Source organism: Oncorhynchus tshawytscha, linkage group LG24, assembly GCF_018296145.1.
Source record: "Oncorhynchus tshawytscha isolate Ot180627B linkage group LG24, Otsh_v2.0, whole genome shotgun sequence".
NCBI lineage: Eukaryota > Metazoa > Chordata > Actinopteri > Salmoniformes > Salmonidae > Oncorhynchus > Oncorhynchus tshawytscha.
The window spans coordinates 18,848,886-18,866,065 of NC_056452.1; the positions used below are offsets into that span (position 1 = coordinate 18,848,886).

The 17,180-nt window shown below is 44.2% G+C and overlaps 2 protein-coding genes across 9 annotated transcripts in view; one reads left to right on the forward strand and one right to left on the reverse strand.

The window, feature by feature from the left end:
* On the reverse strand, window positions 1–11,883 carry LOC112223499 (ubiquitin domain-containing protein 1). 7 transcript variants are annotated; one of them, XM_024386549.2, is made up of 5 exons: window positions 11,780–11,883; window positions 11,069–11,210; window positions 10,758–10,826; window positions 3,437–3,664; window positions 1–3,172 (listed from the first exon to the last, which is right to left on the reverse strand). In XM_024386549.2, exons 2-5 carry the CDS (start codon window positions 11,154–11,156, stop codon window positions 2,790–2,792), a joined length of 768 nt encoding a protein of 255 aa, XP_024242317.1. In that variant the 5' UTR covers window positions 11,157–11,210; window positions 11,780–11,883; the 3' UTR covers window positions 1–2,789. The 7 variants fall into 7 exon arrangements, with proteins under 7 accessions (XP_024242317.1, XP_024242314.1, XP_024242316.1 ...); XM_024386546.2 differs by having other exon boundaries at window positions 11,580–11,872; XM_024386548.2 differs by having other exon boundaries at window positions 11,687–11,871.
* Window positions 8,173–17,180, forward strand: part of LOC112223496 (MMS19 nucleotide excision repair protein homolog) — a 21,166-nt gene continuing 12,158 nt past the window's right edge. For both annotated transcript variants that reach the window (XM_024386537.2, XM_024386539.2), the window contains exons 1-13: window positions 8,173–8,365; window positions 12,207–12,356; window positions 12,827–12,875; window positions 12,990–13,090; window positions 13,188–13,273; window positions 13,409–13,483; window positions 13,609–13,678; window positions 13,784–13,912; window positions 14,877–14,938; window positions 15,352–15,438; window positions 15,655–15,729; window positions 15,832–15,909; window positions 16,045–16,183. In XM_024386537.2, the coding sequence (XP_024242305.2) occupies window positions 12,269–12,356; window positions 12,827–12,875; window positions 12,990–13,090; window positions 13,188–13,273; window positions 13,409–13,483; window positions 13,609–13,678; window positions 13,784–13,912; window positions 14,877–14,938; window positions 15,352–15,438; window positions 15,655–15,729; window positions 15,832–15,909; window positions 16,045–16,183 (1,039 nt within the window). In that variant the 5' untranslated portion in view covers window positions 8,173–8,365; window positions 12,207–12,268. The remainder of the gene's footprint in view (window positions 8,366–12,206; window positions 12,357–12,826; window positions 12,876–12,989; window positions 13,091–13,187; window positions 13,274–13,408; window positions 13,484–13,608; window positions 13,679–13,783; window positions 13,913–14,876; window positions 14,939–15,351; window positions 15,439–15,654; window positions 15,730–15,831; window positions 15,910–16,044; window positions 16,184–17,180) is intronic.

Consider the following 17,180-nt stretch of genomic DNA (forward strand, 5'->3'; position numbering starts at 1 on the left):
TTGTTGTAAGCATTTTTAATTATCAGAAATCTCATATAATAATCACTTATATTTTTCCAAATGACTAAATATATATATATATATATCTTTATACATCCTTGTGGACATCAACAAAAACACAATTTGCATGTTTCTGCTTTGAGCAAGGCCTCTTGATCCACCATGGTGAAAATGCTTGATTAAAATGCAATGGCTTATTGGTATCTGAGGTCCGAGAGGAACATAAAGCAGTGTACATGGTGTCCTAAAGTAACCCACAAAATACCTCAAATAAATATCCATGGCCATATTACCAGCTTTAGTCTACTGCATGACTGAGTCCACCTGTGTGCCATGACTAATATATGACTTCACAGAAACATACAAATGAAACTCCTGATCTGACCCCCATATGATCAAACAAGTATCATGCAGACAAAACATACTTGTACATTCTTACTAAAACAGAAAGCGTGTCGGATTAATTGCCTGCATAAGGGATCTTTCCTAGACTTGAAATCTCTCCCAACTACTGTGATGAGAGGTTCACAGGCCTCAGAAAACTGAAGGAAGAGCAGAGAAGTCTCTCTCTCTCCTGCTCCCCTGGCCTGGATCGAACCACAGCCCTTGTGTGATGTCATTGCTCGGTGGTATCAGATTTGTCCTTACTGGCAACATCGTGCAGCTCTCTCACATAGATTACATTGAGGTTTCTATTTTTGTGCTGTCCGATGTAGGGACTGTACATTGATGTTAGACCCGACGTATCTCGTTACCTCTCAGAGCACTAAATGAACCTAGATGAAGCAAACATTTGAGCCACATTCTGCAAGGACGGATTGAGACAAGATGAAGCAACACAGATAACAGAACATGGGTCTCTGCTGTTTTACACAGAAGAGGTGGAAGACGGAAAAAAAGGCCCTATTGCAAAGTTAGGTATTTTTCTGAGCACAAATGGATGTGCTAACCGTCACACAAAGTGGGGGGGGGACAAGGGCCAAGCCAATTCACGCAAGGTACATGATTGTTATAGTGAGGACATCCCATTAAAAGAAAAGTGGCCATTTGAACACTTTTATAGATGGGACAACATTTCAAAACAGAGATGAAGGCAATATGAAACTCTGAACAAGATCAAAGGTTGATTGTACAACAACAAAGCAATCTGAACATAGCAGGCTCCTATGTTGTGTTTCTGAGAACCTTTACATAGTCATAGCTAATGCTACTGTATTTATTAAATAAGGGGAGAATCAAAAGGTACGAGGTCTATTTTGCATTGCACATACATTGTAAGTTGAGAGAAATACTCAAGTTTGCATAAAGGTTAACAAATATATTCCCAGCAGTCATTGATCAACTGTTTGAGCTAAAAGTTGGATAAAGTTCAAATGCCAATACAGACAACAAACCTAAAATCCTTCCTTAAAGGGCATAGCATGCTAGCAGATACCCATAGACTTCCAGTCAGAGTGCTAACACTAGTTAGCATTGGCTTGTGAAACTACCTTGAACTTTCTTCATACTAAACGCAAAGGCATAAAAATAGTATCCACGAGTTCATCCGACACTGGGGAAGTAGATAAATTGCCTCATTGCCAAAATATCCCTTTAAATGATAGCATAACTATGATGACAATAACCTGGTAACAAGTCTTCCCACCACCAGCTTAACTATCCACCACTGGGGTATCTTGTTTATGTTCTTTTGATGAGGCCATAAAAGAAAGAGGCACAAGCGCTTAGAGAGATGGAAAAGCAAACGACTGGTGTGAAGGGTAAAGGAGCACCTCATGTGCAGCGAGGTGCCACCCGAGACAGCCAGAAAAGCACTGTTCCTCTTCCATGACTATATACTAAAACAGAGAGACGTTCTCCTATCATCTTCACTGTAGCTCGAGCTTCCCATTTCACCTCAGGATTGTAATGTGGCACAGCATACAAGGGCTAGGCTCTCTAATCATTGTCACTTTACAGTACCATTGACAAATGGGAGCGTGGGGGCATGCAACCATTAGGGACAACATGGGGCTAACATCCATGGAAACACCAGTTGTACATTTGAAATGCAATAACTGATATAGAGTCAGCTGATCGAAAAACGCAGCAGTATATTTAGGATTTGTATAGATCTATGAAACGATTATTCCTGAATCTAGAGACAGAAGGCTTTAGCAGTAAAAATAGCAGGATTCTGTTTTGTTTTCTTCCTTGAAGGCACACAAACTACCACGCAAGTACAAATCAACTGTGCAAAAAAGCTTTGTTTTGAGATTAACTCAAAAAAAGAAAGAAAACAATGAGAGAAAAAGTTTTGTATATCACTTAAGGGAGGATTATGGGAAGTATCCATTACAGGGTACCAGAGTAGAGAGCAGGGACAGAAAAACATGTGCTTTACAAACGATGTAACAGATTCTGCGATTTCAATTGGCACCTGGTTAGTGCAGACGCAGACCCCTTGCACATGCCGTGCGGTGCACACCTGCAGTGTCTCACATCTGGAGGGCAATTCTGCTATGATTTACTCCAAAGTTAGTGTGGTGAGTGACAGTGAACACCCCTTAGGGTGAGTGGTCTGAAACGTCTGGATCGATCAACCAACCGTCCTATAGAGAAGTGACACACTGAAAAGAACCACACTCTTTAATGGTAAACAATGAAACATTGAAAAGCAGCACTTCAGAGTCTCTCCCTTCTGTTGTTCATCTCTTAACTGTAATTCCCCAAATCACCTCTCTGTTTTACAGATCAGCGGTAAAACCATTATCCAGGGCTCCTCCGTCAATCCTCCTTTCATCTGGGACCTAGTTAATGGGGGCCTGCGGGTTGACGATGACCTGGATAACAAAGTCCTTCTGGATCTTAGTGTCCTGCAGGCGGGTCTTGTCCGTGAGCAGCTTGCCTGAGAAGAACCAGCGCTGGTGGGCCGTGTCGATGTCCTCCTGGGCCTGCAGCTGCTTCTTCAGCTGCCCGATGGAGTCGCCCATGCTGGCGCTGAGGCGCAGGTCCTTGCCCGTGGAGAGGCGCACCTTGAGCTGGAACTCCTTCTTGGGGGCGGCTGTGGGCTCGGGGCTGTCGCCGGGGTCCTCGTCGCTGCGCTCAGAGATCAGATTGACCGGAGGGGCCAGGCAGTAGACGGGTAGCTGGTAGCGGCTACCCAGCTCATCATAACACTCTGTCAGGGAGCCTGGAACACAGACAGAGGAAAAAAACATGTTCCGTTGCTAAATGTGTGTTACTTCACAACTGCTCAGGAAGTGGTCTTGACTCAGGCATGAATCAGATAAACATGAATCAGATTTCATAATCAGGTCAAGAGTTGTGCAAAAACATCATGGTGTAATATTACCATTGTTCCAAATGTACTGACAGTTCAAGTCTATTCAGATTCCACATGTGCCCCCAGGTTATCATAGCTTCCCCATATCTTGCGTGTGTGTGTGTGCCTCACCGTGAGGCAGTGTGATGCTGGCTCCGTCCACTATGGCCTGAGCCAGCTCGTGGTCGTTGCACTCCAGGGCGACGGTGGCTGCCTTCAGAGCGTCCCAGATCTCCTTTCGGCCCTCGAAGGCCGGGGCTGTGTCCCAGAACTCATCCCTCTTACTGCGGAGCTGGCCCTCCGTCATGGGATAGTCACTCTTCCACTTGGGCTTGTCCTTCTTCAGGGGCTCATTGCGACCTGCAGGGAGGGACACAACAAAAAGTCACATTGTTAGAAGGCTTTTCTAATATCAACCTACAGACTGCGTACCAGAATATCGCTACACATCACTGTTTAGTGCATTGAAACGGGTACAGTTTTAGTCACATGCTCAGTAATATATACTGGGTTACATCTCTCTAAAAACCCATATGGTTACATCAAGGGCTAATGTCAAAGTGCCAGATACCCATTCTAGCCTATTTGTTACAAAATATAGTTAAGCTACACAGAACGGTTTTCAACACCTCCCAAAGTTAGATCGTAGGCATGTCCAAGGCAAGGGCATCCACATGGTAAACATGTTAACTCTAGGTTCTTATCTGGGCATGGGGATTATCTGGGTATTTACAATCTAGCATATGATAGGGAATGTCTGCTGCATATATCTGGCCTTTTGACGGTTTTCGGAAGACATGATAGGGCAATGGGAGTACCTCCCACATCATCACTTCTGTCAAGGCTGCAATCCAGGTTCTTTGCCTTCCTCCAACTATCTGTTGACCACTAAGCCATTTCTATTCCAAGTCACTGGGCTCTGTCATATCCTCACATGTTCTCTCCTATTATTGCTATGCGGATGAAACTCAACTACTCTTCTTCCCTCCATTCTGACACCCAGGTGGCGACATGCATCTCTGCGTGCCTGGCAGGTATCTCAGCTTGGATGTCGGCCCACTACCTCAAGCTCAACAAAACGGAGTTGCTCTTCCTCCTGGGGAAGGCCTGCCTGATCCAAGACCTCTCCATTGTGGTTGACAACTCCACGGTGCTCCCCCTCCCAGAGTGGAAAGAACTATGGCCTGACCCTGGATAACATGCTGTCGTTCTCTGCAAACATCAAAGCAGTGACTTGTGCCTGCAGGTTCATACTCTACGACATCCATAGAGTATGACTTTTCCTCACACCGGAAGCGGCGCAGGTCCTAATCCAGGCACTTGTCCTCTCCCGTCTGGAGTCTGGACTACTGCAACTCTGTTGGCTGGGCTCCCCGCTTGTGCCATCAAACCCCTGCAACTTACCCAGAACGCAGCAGCCCGTCTACTGTCCAACCTTCCCAAGTCCTCTCACGTCACACCGCTCCTCCGCACACTCTGGCTTCCAGTCGATGCTCGCATCAAGACTCTGGTGGCTACCCACGGAGCAGCAGGGGGAACTGCCCCTCCTTACTTTCAAGCTATGCTCAAACCCTACACCCAAACCAGAGCACTCCATTCCGCCACCTCTGGTCTCTCGCCCCTCCCATCCCTAAATGTGCTCTATACTCTATGTTGTGGTCTCACCTCGCTCTGTATGTGAGCGTCTGCTAAATTACTCAAATATTAATTTCCAAGTACAATAGCCTATTACCTAATGAGACTTACCAGCAGCCATTGATCTCCGACGCAGAGTGAACAACACCCATTAAAGAATGTTAGAGGGGGCTTAGACAATGTGGGGGGCATCATCATGACACAGTCATTACCATGGACGAAACTAGAGCAACAATGTTGTGGCGTCTGTCAATGCCTGGAATCTCATTATAATAGGATAGTCTATCACCTACGTTCAATAAGGTCATCATAATACCATATAAGCAAGTTGTACAAGACACAGAAGACTAGAGCTCTTAAAAAAAACAGCCCTAGAAAGATACTTAAGAATCTAATAGACGTTACACGTTGCTCTGGCTATGCCACAGCAGGCCTTTGCAGCGTTAGATATTCCATGAGGACTAGTACACCCAGCGATAATAAACCCTCTTCCACATCATCATGACCAAAGTCCACCCCTCTCTGCCAGATTCAAGGCAGCCAGGTGAGCCACACAACATAAACAAGACCAATCTAGGCTCTGCTCGTTTGCATGACAGAGCAAAGGAGGCATTTTTGAGAGCGGGCGGGGGGGGTGTTTGGACAATAAAATTCCACCTCCCGCGCCATACACGGTCCAGGATAGCATAGAGTGAGTGTGTGGCAATCTCAGTTGCACTGGGCGTTCCCATCTCCAAACGTTTCACTAGCACAGATGCAACAGTTAACAAGACATTTATGGAGTATTTGGGCCTGCCCGTCTGGAAAAGTTTTCCCTATATTGCTAGCAAAGAACCCCCCCCACACACACACACACACACACACAGCTCTCTATACCCTCAATCAGGGTTTATAATTAGAATATGCAGACAGTATTACACCATGTACATCTGAAAGATAATCCATGCTTAGCGTTGGATTAGCACTGCACACCTATCGGGGAAGCCAGGAAAACACTTTTCAGAATGTGGTAAAGTGCTCCTTCAGCACCAGGCCAGGCTCTCAGAATGGTATGGAGAGGTAGGTCCCGGCCTCCAATGAGGACTTGGTGTCAAACTGAGCAGCTGAGTTTTATAGTTGGCACCAGAGTGTGACTTCGGCTCGGTCTGTCACATGGTACTAAACGGGCCCAGTTAGCTAACAAACGAGTGTTTGAATGGTCAAAGAAGAGTCTGCTGAGGCGGCGATTGTTGTCCTAACATGATCAGTGGTATCTCTGGTCTTCATTGACAACTAGGCTAACCAAGTGCAGCAAGGAGGGGCAACAAAGACAGTTGCCAAGAATTTAAAAAAGGGTCACCTTTCCACCAAACTAATTATTTAGAGTGCAGGTAGTTTACAAGGAGTAAACGGTAGTTCAGTGTAGGATAAACAGGGAGTAGAGTGTAATAATCTTCATACTAGCACTCAAGCAGAGTAATGGACTAGTCTATGAGAGTTGTTGGATTAGGCAGCATACAGGACTAGGACACAACTGTGTGTGCAACACTATGTGATGTCGTAAGGCAGGGTATCCCAAACTCGGTCCTGGGGCCTGTTTTGGTTGTCCCTAGCTGATTCAAATAATCCAAGCTTGATGATGAGTTGGTTACTTGAATCAGCTGTGTAGTCCTAGGGGCAAAAAACAAACAACTAAATGTGCACCCAGGGGAGGCCCCAGGACCGAGTTTGGGAAACTCTGTCGTAAGGGACATCATATACTGTCCGTTCAACTCAACATACATGCGGTCTTGGGAAAAAGGACTTGTATACTTTCCAGTCATCGTATAGCCTAGACTAGGCCTCTGGAAAAAAAGTGAATAGGTCTAATGTGTTGCCTTGATTACCAGCTAACGTTTCAACATCAGATTAGCAAATAGTTTGGAAACGTGCAGGACTATTTCCAGGTATGCAGATATTGCAGCACTAGGCCAAGGAGCACCTCCACCCATCATGAATCCATGTTGCCGCAGCATTAGAGAAGCATTCCAGAGACATGACGCAATAGCAGGGTGTGCTCCTCATGCGGGGCTTGTTGAGGTTACGAAGGGGCAGATAATGCCACACTGGGGTGTTGGTAATATGCATTTTACAGACAGGACTGCATTGCAGATCACGTTATGTATTGTTTCAGGACACGAAGATACACTTGTGATGTAGCGGTGGGCTGTATGTGGCTGTTAAAAAGTATAATCTTGGGACTTGGGTTCAAAATAATAGGTTACAATCTTACATCATAGCACCTCACTCCCCCGATAACACTAAATATAGGGCGGATCTGTTCCTAGAGGCCTACGGCCTGCTTTCACCCCTACAATGTCAATGTTGAAGTAGGCCAATTTCAGCCCTGAACCAACATTGCAAGTTAAAAGCATATCCGCAAGACTAGGAAGTACCCATTTCACAGACAGTACAGAACAGCCATGTAGGAATGAATTCTATGAAAGTCAAAACGAGGCTTGGGCCAAGCACAAATTCACTGTGAACACGTATAGTCACCCCTGTAATTGACAATCTTGTCGCCTTTTACAAAACACAGTCCTGCTCGACATTCTGCTGCTAAAGATATAACTTGGCCTCGCCTGCCAAACCTCCACGGAACATCCAAAAAGCTGTTAGAAAACTGCTATCAACTAGGCTTAGCCCCAGTTGCTAGACAACTTTGATGTGGATATAGAGCTCCACAGTGGAGGTGTCATAATACCCATTAAAACCTAGCAGTCAAACAGGGAAATGGTTCCAATCATTTTTCCTATAGGGAATATTAGAAACACTTAAAATAAGGGCTGTGTTTCGTGTAGGCTTACCCTGGCATGAGGGATAAGGGGACTTGTATCAATTTATATATATATCACCTTAACCATGTAAATCTCTCTTGGACAAGGTGATGTATCACTATAGATAGAGAGAGATATATAAGTCCCCTTATCCCTCACGCCAGGGTAAGCCTACATGAAACACAGCCCTTATTTTAAGTGTTTCTAATATTCCCCATGGGAAATATGAATGGTGGGAAAATGATTAAAACCATTTCCTTGTTTGACCGCTAGTTTTTATGGGTATTATGACTCATACTTCGGTACTCTATTGAAAGCAGGTGCTTCCACACAGGTGTGAATCCTAAGCTAATTAAGCAATTAACATTCCATTATGCGTAGGGTCATGTATAAAAATTCCCAGTTGGCCATTATTTTGGCTACCATGGCTAGAAGAGATCTAAGTGACTTTGGAAGAGGGGTCTTAAATGAGCATAGGGCCGTTTAAAGGGTGTGTGTGTGTCTCATCAGATCTCAACCCAATTGAACACTTCTGGGAGATTCTGGATCGGTGCCTGAGACGGTGTTTTCCACCATCAACAAAACACCAAATTATGGAATTTCTTGTGGAAGAATATACAAGTTGAATAAAGTACGTATTCATAATTATTTTCATAAGAATAGTGTTGCATCACTCAATATAGGTTCAGCACATGCAGAATCTATGCCAAGGCACATTGAAGCTGTTTTGGCAGCCCAACGCCCTATTCAGACACTGTTGGTGTTTCCTTTATTTTACATGTAGCTACAACATGACTTGGCCATGGTTATAATTAAACAAATGCTTACACCCAAATTAAGTTCTACACCAAAGAATAAAACAATACTTCCACCCACATATCTCACTGATCATCCCTAAAGCAAATACCTCATTTGGCTGCCTTTCCTTCCAGTTCTCTGCTGCCAGTGATTAGAATGAATTGCAAAAATCGCTGAAGTTGGAGACTTATTTCCATCACCAACTTTAAACATCAGCTAACCGATCACTGTACATAGTACATCTGTAAATAGCCCAACCAATCTACCTACCTCATCCCCATACTGTTTTATTTGCTTTTCTGCTCTTTTGCACACCAGTATCTCTACTTGCACATCATCATCTGCTCATTTATCACTCCAGTGTTAATCTGCTAAATTGTAATTATTCACTCCTATAGTCTATTTATTGCCTACCTCATGCCTTTTGCACACACTGTATAGACTTTTTCCTACTGTGTCATTGACTTGTTTATTGTGTTGGCTTGTTTATTGTTTACTCCATGTGTAACTTTTGTCAGTGTCACACTGCTTTGCTTTATCTTGGCCAGGTCGCAGTTGTAAATGAGAACTTGTTCAACTAGCCTACCTGGTTAAATAAAGGTGGGGTAAAGAAATAAGGCAGCAAGTCGTCCTTAACTTAACACCCTGGTATTCATTTCTAGCCATAATGGGAGACATGGCACTGAGAAACATCGGACTTCTCCTTGCTTTCACATGGCACACTGCATGCCGGCCTGGTGCACACAGCCCCGGTGGAACAGTTGTCGTAGGGCAGTGGTTCGCAAACCTCTCCTCAGGGACCCCCAGACGTTTCACAATTTGGTTGTAGGCCTGAACTCACTCAGGCCTGAACTCGCTCACGCAGTCAAGGGCTTGATACTTAGTTGACAAGTTGAATCAGGTGTGCTAGCTCTGGAATAGATCAAATACATGGAATGGCTGGAGGTCCCCGGGGAGAGGTTTGAGAACCACTGCTGTAGGCCACATGACATGACTTGTTCTTATTACCGGCCTGGGAGTGCCTCTAGTCTACCTGCATCAAACGCTCACTGCTCCTAAGGTAGCGTTTCACAAACTCGGGCTGCACATTTTGGTTTTTGCCCTCGCACTACAAAGCTGATTCAGATAATCAGCTGATCACCATTTGAATCAGCTGTGTAGTGCGAGGGCAAAAAACAAAATGTGAACCTCTTGGTTTGGTAAACACGGTCCTGAAGCCTCTACAAATCATTGTTGGCTCTTCAGTCAACTTAATAGACGAGGTCTTCTGATATTTTTTGTTTTTATTTGACTAGGCCGAACAAATTCTTATTTACAACGACGGCCTACACCTGCCAAACTCGCACGACGCTGGGCCAATTGAGCGCCACCCTATGGGACTCCCAATGACAGCCGGATGTGATACAGCCTGGATTCAAACCTGGGTGTTTGTAGTGACCACTCTAGCATTGAGATGCAGTGGCTTAGACCGCTGCGCCAACTCTGGAGCCCTGTTGTATAATACGCCAAGGAAGTCTAATGGCACATTGTGACTAAAGACCGTACAGTATGAAGAAAGACAAACTGCTTCTCCAATAGAAATCCCGATCACACTTGAAGGTGATGTTGGCTAGGAAAGCTCATGCGTAGAAATGCATCATCGGGTCTTCACTTATTGACTTCTCAAACCCTGGGATGGTCCGTTTCACAAGCTTTCCCAGAAGTCTTGCGATGTTGCGCCTCTGGGTTTAGAAACTGTGTTATGACAGTCCCACAGTCCAGTGTAAGATTGCATTTTCTAAATTAGGCCGAGGTGTTGATAGGTCCTATGTGGCAGAGGGATCTTACTGCTTTCCGTGTCCCTTGGAAGTTTCCAATTTGTGTTTCATTAGACCTAAGCTATTTGGAGCCTGTAGCTTTAGTCTTTATGCAAAGTGCTTTAGCAGCAATCTACATTCCATCAGTCACTAAACGTCAACAAACTATAACAGGTTAAACGTGGCAGTGTGCTCCTATTTTTCTGCAGAAAATAATCTTAGCAAGGTAATGGACTTGCACATGAAAAATCAAGATAACATTGTTGGTGAAGAGTCAGCTCAACTACTATGATGTATTATTGACAGTCAACCAATGGTGTTTTCCCTGATCAAATCAGATTTAGCCTAGTTGTGTTGATAGCTATTTATACAGCCATCGGTTGGTACATTTTAGTAATTTAGCAGATGCTTTTATCCAGAGCGACTTACAGTAGTGAGCATACATTTTTTCTGTACTGGTAGAGGGGTAACAGGAAGTAACTCGTGTCCATTTGTGTCCTGCAAGATGGGGGAAGGGAAATTACAAATGTATCCTACAGTTATTTGGGCACAGTCCAGATTGGATACCCGTGTTATTAAGAGTGAGAACCTTAAGGACTAAATCCATATTTCTCTGGGGGTTAACATGTTGTAGTAATGAAATGGGTAGACACGGTACTACATGGTAAACATTTACCACGTAATGTGTTGAACTATGTTCCTATTCAATGCACTCAGACAACAAAGTTACCATTACTTACTTCCACGTTTTCGGTGTGCTCTTCCACTGCTTCTGGATGCTCCGTGGTCCTGTGTGTCCTCACGTTCTCGCCCAACACATCCTCCCATGATTATTATCAGTTGGCTAACTATGTCGGGGCCCCATTATTAGCCAACCGCTACCTAGTTCCAAAACAATTAGATATAGCTAGATCCGCTGTACAAAATTATCGCTAGGTCAAGGTGCTTTTCTTGATAGCAGAGTCCACAAATTAACGTTAGATTGAATGTGAACACTGGTCGCACAACTAAATTGTAAGCACGGAAGAGTAGGCTAGCTACTTCTGCTTTATTATTGTTTGACGCGATCCAACATTCCAAAAGGAGTAGTCACGTGCAGACTCGCTAGCAAGCTAAACGGGATAAATGTGAGCAATAATTGATTGCATTATGCCTAGACTGCCCTCTATACATTCTACTTAGACAAGTTAGCATGGCAACTAGCTAGCTTCGTGGACAACAATTTGCTAAGCAACTTGTTAGCAAGCTCACATTAGATCGCTGGCTTGATAACTCGCACACCACCATCCGTCGTTGCGCGAGACAGCCCTAGCTAATTTAGTTAGTTAACATTAGTAAACAACCTTTCACATACTCACGACCAGGTAAGTATTCTAAACGGATAGCTTAGATTGTAACCCAAAATGATTGTTGATATGATTCTCCGTTTAACACCGTGGTCAATTTCAAACCTTTCTAATTTTTCTCAGGCAGGTTTTTAAATCCCCTTGTCTTCCTGGTGCGGGTAGCAACAGTAACTTTTTACGCCTGCGCGTGCTCAAGGCCAGGGGTGTCAGATTGTGGCACGTCACGACTTCCTCCAGGGGTGGGGAGCATCCCTTGAACAAATGAAAGTCCTCAACCATGCCAAAACTAACTTTATATGCATATTTGTTTTGCAGATTAACGGTCAAATGATAAATAGAAATATAAACATTTCCATATATAACATTTATTTAGAATATGCACATAGCCATGCAATTCCACAACAATGTTATGTATTATTTGGTTAGTAAAGAATGTACAGCTTTAATACATTGCAAAAAAAGGTTTTGCACATTTATGCATGGGGTTCAATATCATATTTTATATTATTACTTTTTTTGTGACTGCTCTCAGGGTAATCGCAAGAACTTTCCACGCATGCTCACTTCAGTTTGGTTGAACCAAGGCTGTTCGTGATGGCTGCGGGTAGTGCCTTGCTAGTGGGCTTGGTAGAAGAATTTGTTTCGGGACAACAGGACAGCAAGGCCGCAGACACCGCAACAGGTATTTCAGCCACCTTTCTCTCTGATTTGGTTTTTGAGATGAACGTCAATGAACGACACAGAAATCGCGCGTGACTGGTGGCCCAGCATGACTTCTGGCTAGCATGCTAGCTAGCAGCAGGCCATCAAAACTCTTAACGTTACTTTCTGTGTTTAACCCGTCATTGGTTCAAGTGCATACTACAAAAACGGACAACAACAGCCTGTTCAGTAGCTATCAACGTATACAAAGTGGCAATCAATGTCTTTGAAGTCAAGCGAATGAACATATGTTGTTGGCCACAACTTGCTTGCTAACTTTCTAACCAGCCTGCTGTGAAAATGGTTTTTCTCAACATATTAGCACAAAGTGTCTTTGACATTAGACTCTGAACCTACTTCCCTGTCCCCTAAAAGTGTCTGCATGATATATCCTACTCATTGACCACTTGTCTTTCCTCTGGCTGAATAAATGCATTTTCCTTTGATTAGGACTCAAGGCTGGACAGTTTACAATACTACAGTTGGTTGAAGCGTTGGGGTAATGTTTAAGTTACATTAATCATTATTGTCCCAGTCACTATCATTGTCATCAACTTCAATGTCATGCCGTTTCAGCCAACACTAACACGCTGACCATCTTGTTTCTGTGCAGCTTGCATCTGGCCAGCTCCCAACCCCAGACCCGAGCCCGTGGTGTCCAGCTCCTCTCCAATGTCCTGCAGCAGTGCCATGGAGACCTCACAGAGCGAGAAGGTGAACAGCACTATAACACATCTGTGTCGTTTTGGTTTGTGGGTGTTATATGTCCTGTCATTGGCTATTGATTATCGTCTATTTGTTTTGCCCTCAGTGGACGTCCTTCTAGCGTTTTATGAGAACAGACTCAAGGACCACTATGTCATCACACCACATGTCTTAAAGGGGATGAAAGCACTGGTAAGTTTCAGTCTTAGTAGCCTGATGTCAAGTTTGACGTGAATGTTAGATAGAAATGCGAATATTGTCAAACGTGAACTGACAGACGAGTATATCTGGCCTATTCCTGACCAATGTTTTGAAATACCCTCTCAGACAAAATGCTCAGTGTTGCCGCCTGGGTCTGCGGTGTCCATTCTGAAATCACTCTTCCAGGACGTTCATGTGCAGGTGAGGACATCCAACCTGCCCTGTCAAGTGTCAACTCTCCTAAATAATTAGCATACAGAGGGGGCCTCTATGTTTCTTATACTGCATTACCCCTGACCCTGTTTCTGCGTTCTGTGTCACTACAGTCCCTGATGCTGGTGGAGCGGTCATGTGTTTACAACATCCTAACCCAGCTTATGGAATCCAGAGAGTCAGGTAAGAGCTGAGCTAGAGTGGTAGCTATCATGGAGAAACCAGCATGCTCTGTATGTTGCTTATCTGCATGTTGTTGAATTGATGGACCACTTTCCCATCCCACAGAGCTGAAGGGCCTGGGTGCAGACTTTGTCTTTGGGTTTGTCCAGTCAGTGGATGGGGAGAGGGACCCACGCAATCTTCTCCTGGCCTTCCAGATCGCTAGGAAAATCATCCATGGAGGCTATGATCTGGGTGAGAACACACACGTTGTTATTCCAGACTTTACAAACGTGTTTTATGTACCTTTTTTAGTTGTGCTGTCGTCTTGTGTTTCAATGTTGCTCAGGTTTACTGGGCATTGAGTGAACTTGTAACACTTTCATCTTTGTTTAATTGCTTCCTCAGTAATGAGGTGAAGGCAGGTTGTATTCAATCAGGAACAGGGAAATGACATTGATCAGCTGTGTCTTAGGAAAACATGCTATAACGACAAGCAGGGAAAAATGACCCTCTAAACGTGTGCGGCACACAGGTGACCAAAACTCACCATCAACACGGTGTCAGGTAACAATAGCGACACGGTGTCAGGTAACAACAGCGACACGGTGTCAAGGCGTGATATGAACCCTTGACTTTTTGTTGTGGATTAACCATGTCCTGGTTACGAGAAATGAAGCATTGGCTTCTGCTTGTTTAGTCTGTGGTGAGTGACGGCTGGACAGAGACTAATTGAAGCTGAGTCATGTTTCGGAAGTGAACTTAGTGTAGTCTCGCGAGTGCTGCTCATGTTGTTTAGACTACCAGTGTCTTTCTCTCCGGTAATGAAATTGTATCTGCAAATTGCAGAGATTAGGGTGTGCGGAGGCATGGAAAAACCTGCATGTCATGACTGAGAACAGCTCTCCTGAGAGCTAGCCATATGGAGCGGAGTTCCCGCGTCACTGGTTTAGATTGCACATCCTGTTCATGCATTTCTGCTTGTACATGTTGGATGAAACGTATGTCTTGAAGCATACCAACTAAGTAGCACTGTGAATGATTTCATAAGGTGATTGCAAAAATATATATATATTGCGTGGTGCCGCAACAACATTTTTGTGCGACCAAATCATGGGCTGGTGTCACCAACTGAAAGTGTTAGAGATTTAATACATGTATTATCTAGCGGTTCCTCAATCCGTAGACGGTAATATTATGTCTGTGTTTCTTTATTCAGGTAAATTCACAGAGGAGCTGTTTGAAGTTACATCCTGCTATTTCCCCATAGACTTCAGCCCGGTAAGTGTTTGTTTGTGCAGCTGTTGTGGACTTAGACCCGCCAGATGAACCTACCCAGGAGACAATGCGTATGTGACTCGCTGTCCTGTGTGCTCTGATACCTGAGCCGTGTGACACCGACTAGCATCTGGCAGAGGATTATAGGAAATGGATAAGCCCCGAGTCTAAACACTTTGACAGACAGCTTGTATTATTCAATTTTTTGGGGGGGGGTGATTCAGATTGAGCTTGATAGTGGAGATCACTCAGAACAGTAGTTGATGAACATTCATTTTTAAGAGTTAAGAGTATTAAGGAAGGTCTTCTGATGAGCTGGAACTAAGTTCATTCAATAAATAAAAACGGAATGTTAGTGTTCCGTGTTTTGAAATGGTTGACATCCATGGCTGTTCTCTGTGTGTGTCGCCACCCAGCCACCCAATGACCCCCACGGCATCACCCAGGAAGAGCTGATCCTCGCCCTGAGGGCCGTGCTCACTGGAACACCACGCTTTGCAGAGGTGGGGAAGACTTACTGTACTGCACACTACACACAATGCGTCGCTTCTTCCCTCGTCTGGCAAGCGAGACCACACAACATATAGCCTTTTAGAATGTTAAAGGACATCAGATATAGTCTTTGTGTATGGTTGTATGTTTGTGAGAGACAGAAAGTGAACAGGTGAAAGCGTTTGGGTGTGTGTAGTCATGATCTGTTGATTGTCTCGCTTCAACAGTTCCTGCTGCCGCTGATCATTGAGAAGCTGGACTCAGATGTTCAGAGTGCCAAGGTGGACTCCCTGCAGACTCTGGTAAGACCATGTTTGTCACCTCAGATCATCTTTGTGGTTTATATATATAAAGTAAATGGCATTCATGTCTTAATGAGCTGTGTTTCATTCCTCGTGTTGCAGACTGCCTGTGCTTCTGTGTATGAACATAAAGAGCTAGCCGAATTCCTACCAGGCCTTTGGGCCTCGCTGCGCAGGGAGGTGCGTTTCAATGAAACCTGGGGGGCTGGCAACATCGAAAATGACTATTAGAATTGTGTGAAAGTGTCTCAAACTGTACACGAGGCATCTTGATAGTCTGAATGGAGAGTTTGATTGGCCTCCATCCCTGTGCAGGTGTTCCAGACAGCCAGTGAGAGGGTGGAGTCCGCTGGTCTAGCTGCCCTCGGTGCCCTGACAGCCTGCATCTCCCGCTCCGTCCTCAACTCTGACTCTGAAGACTACCTCAATGTCTTTCTCGACTTGGTCCTCAAAGGTAACCCCTCAAACAAATCTGGTTCTGGGAACAGGAGCCAACTAATGTCAAAGGTGTTTGTCTATTTTGTTATTGTGTGGGGTCAGTGTATTTGGAAATGTGTGAGAGGGAGACGGACTTGGCAGTTGTTCTCCTCGGTGCTTACCACAGTAGGAGAGGTGTTGAGAGAGGAAAAAACAGAGTAAACTAGAACGCTATTTGGCCCTAAACAGAGAGTACACAGTGGCAGAATATCTGACCATTGTGACTGACCCAAAATTAAGGAAATCTTTGACTATGTACTGTGAACATAGCCTTGCTATTGAGAAAGGTCTGCCTTTCTCGGCCTGTCTCTCAAGAGAAGACAGGCTATGTGCACACTGCCCACAAAATGAGGTGGAAACTGAGCTGCACTTCCTAACCTCCTGCCAAATATATGACTATATTAGAGAGACATATTTCCCTCAGGAAAGAATTTGAACAAATCCAATTTTGATAAACTCCCATATCTATTGGGTGAAATACCACAGTGTGCCGTCACAGAAGCAACATTTGTGACCTCTTGCCACAAGAAAATGGCAACCTGTGAAGAACAAACACCATTGTAAATATAGGTTATACTTACGTTTTTTTATTTTTCTATTTGCACATCATTACAACACTGTAAATATACATAATGACATTTGAAATGTCTTTATTCTTTTGGAACTTTTGTGCGTTTAATGTCAACTTTATTTGTTTATTTCACTTTTTGTTTATTATCTATTTCACTTGCATTGGCAATGTAAACGTATGTTTCCCATACCAATAAAGCCCCTTGAATTGAAACCTTTTTAAAATTGAGAGAGCGAGGTGGGGGAGATGAGAGAAATCTCCACAGTGGCAGCTTGGCTACAGATGATGGCAAATAAATCTCAGGCTCCTTGCTACCTGTCTGCTCTCGATGCTTACTCGCAACCTTCCACCTTCGACTCACCACACTGTGCGTTATTTACACCCAGATAGGTTTAGGTATACA